At 26.7% G+C, this 2,500-nt stretch overlaps 1 protein-coding gene across 6 annotated transcripts in view; it reads left to right on the forward strand.

The window, feature by feature from the left end:
* The window catches only part of LOC122251193 (Abnormal X segregation), a 39,598-nt gene that overhangs the window by 14,917 nt on the left and 22,181 nt on the right, over positions 1-2,500 (forward strand). For all 6 annotated transcript variants that reach the window (XM_086534281.1, XM_086534286.1, XM_086534282.1 and 3 more), the window contains exon 2: positions 1-2. This exon is cut by the window's left edge. In XM_086534281.1, coding sequence (XP_086390407.1) covers positions 1-2 — 2 coding nt within the window. The remainder of the gene's footprint in view (positions 3-2,500) is intronic.

Genomic DNA, 2,500 nt, shown 5'->3' on the forward strand with positions numbered 1-2,500 from the left:
AGGTAACTAACTCTTTGATTCATTCAGTCAAGGGAATTGTTAGCTGGTCCTTTTTTTTTTTTTTTTTTTTTTTTTTTTTTTTTTTTTTTTTTTTTTTTTTTTTGGGGGGGGGGGTGGCTTTGATTGTGGTTTTAGGTTAGGGGGGATATACTTTTTTTTCTTAGTTTAGTTTAAACTAGAATAACTTTTTTTGAAGTTAAAACAGTAGAATAACTTTCTTTTTTTTGTTAAAACAGTATATTTTTTTTTTTTTTTAGATAAAACAGAACTTTTTTTGTTAAAACAGTAAAATACCTTTTTATTTTTTTTTTTATCTTTTTTATTTATTTATTTATTTATTTATTTTTTTTTTTAATAAAAACAGTAGAATAACTGCTTTCTGGTTGAAATCTTTGAAGTAACTTATTTTTTCTTTGGTTTAACCTTTCCTTTTTGGGATAAATCCTTTGTGATAACTTTTTTAAGAAAAACTTTTAGAAGAACTTCTTCTTTTGGGTTGAAACCTTATTGTTATATATGAACAATTATGTTTATTGGTATAATTCTAAGAAAAAAATATGAAAAAATGGCACATTTTGCTGTAATGTGACTCGCGAAAAATATCTAAAACCTTTTTTTATGTAAATATTAGACATTTAGAGAGAAAATAACATCCTTGGTTTCATATCATTTGGATAAGTATAGATGTTAAATTCTGTAAAACACAAGAAAATAACATTTAACCGCCAACTGAGTGATATAGCTCTTAATAGGTAAAAACACAAAGATATTCCATTTTTGTTCTGTATTTGTAAGCATAATCATTGTTATTATTATTATATTTATTATTATTATTACTTTTATTATTATTATTAATATTATTATTATTATTATCATTATTATTATTGTTATTATTATTACCATCATTATCATTATTACTACTATTATTATTATAATGATAATTATAATGACTATAATTGTTATTATTATCATTATCATCACCATTATTGATATCATTAATATCATCATTTTGCTCTAATCTCGAGAAAAAAAATGCTATGAGAATATAGCTCATATCTCTAAGGAATTAATAGCCAGCTTGTGAAGACGATATATATTCACATAACAAGCTTTCCAGACCTTTTACTAATAGCATTATTAGGTTTCACTAAAGATAGGCCTACATTTCATATTCTCAGTAATAGGGGAAATGTTAAATGAATAAGGTTTATGAATGTGTTTTATTCTGTTAAGTCAAGCTTTTGTATAAATACATGCCTATAAATTGATTAGAATAGTTAGGTATATGATTTATATCTATATATATTTTGTATTATGTAAATATATGGAGAACATCGAGTATATATATATATATATATATATATATATATATATATATATATATATATATATATATATATATATATATATATATATGTATATATATATATATATATATATATATATATATATATGTGTGTGTGTGTGTCTGTGTGTATGTATGTATGTATGTATGTATGTATATATATGTATATATATGTATATATATGTATATATATACATTATATGTATATATATATATATATATATATATATACATATATATATATATATATATATATTATATACACACACACACACACATATATATATATATATATATATATATATATATATATATATATATATATATGCATACATATAAATATACACATACATATATTACACATACACACAACCATAAACACACACACAACCATACACACACACACACACACACACAACCTTACACAGACACACACACAGCCACACACATGCACAACCTTACACACACACACACACACAAAACCATACACACACACAACCATACGCACACACACACAAACACAACCATACACACACACAACCTTATACACACACACACACATACACACACACACACAACCACAAAGAAACAAACTATAAAGAAACGTGAGAAAAGAATAAACGGAAAGAGAATACAGAAACTAAAAGAGAGCAAGAAGAAACTTGAAGATGTAAAGGCATCCTTTAAGTGAAACCGTTAGAGACGGGAATATGTTTGCTTGCTTTGGCCCAGGATGGCACTAGCGCCACCTGCACGGCACTCAAGACGGCTTTTATTCTGGAGATAGGGCGAGTTTTCATTTACGCTATCTTTCCGTCATTCGTTCTGGTATTAGAGTATTTTCTGAGTGTTTTTATTTGTGTTTTCTATATCATGAGGCTTCAATGTCCTATCTGACTGGCTTTCTCAATATTGTGATAGACTGAAATTGTAGTTTTAGAGTCGTGTCAGTTTGTTACGTTTCTTACGCTAAAACACACACTAACACACACATACACACACACACACACACATGCACACACACACACACACACACACACACATACACACACACTAACACACACATACACACATATATAAGCTTCACAAGAGGATAAAAAGTAAATAGCGGGTAAATCTGTCGAAATTCACCCAAACTAAATTCCTACTGTCCAC

Source organism: Penaeus japonicus, unplaced genomic scaffold, assembly GCF_977035675.1.
Source record: "Penaeus japonicus unplaced genomic scaffold, GWHDUDI00000001_assembly GWHDUDI00000041, whole genome shotgun sequence".
NCBI classification, from domain to species: Eukaryota; Metazoa; Arthropoda; class Malacostraca; order Decapoda; family Penaeidae; genus Penaeus; species Penaeus japonicus.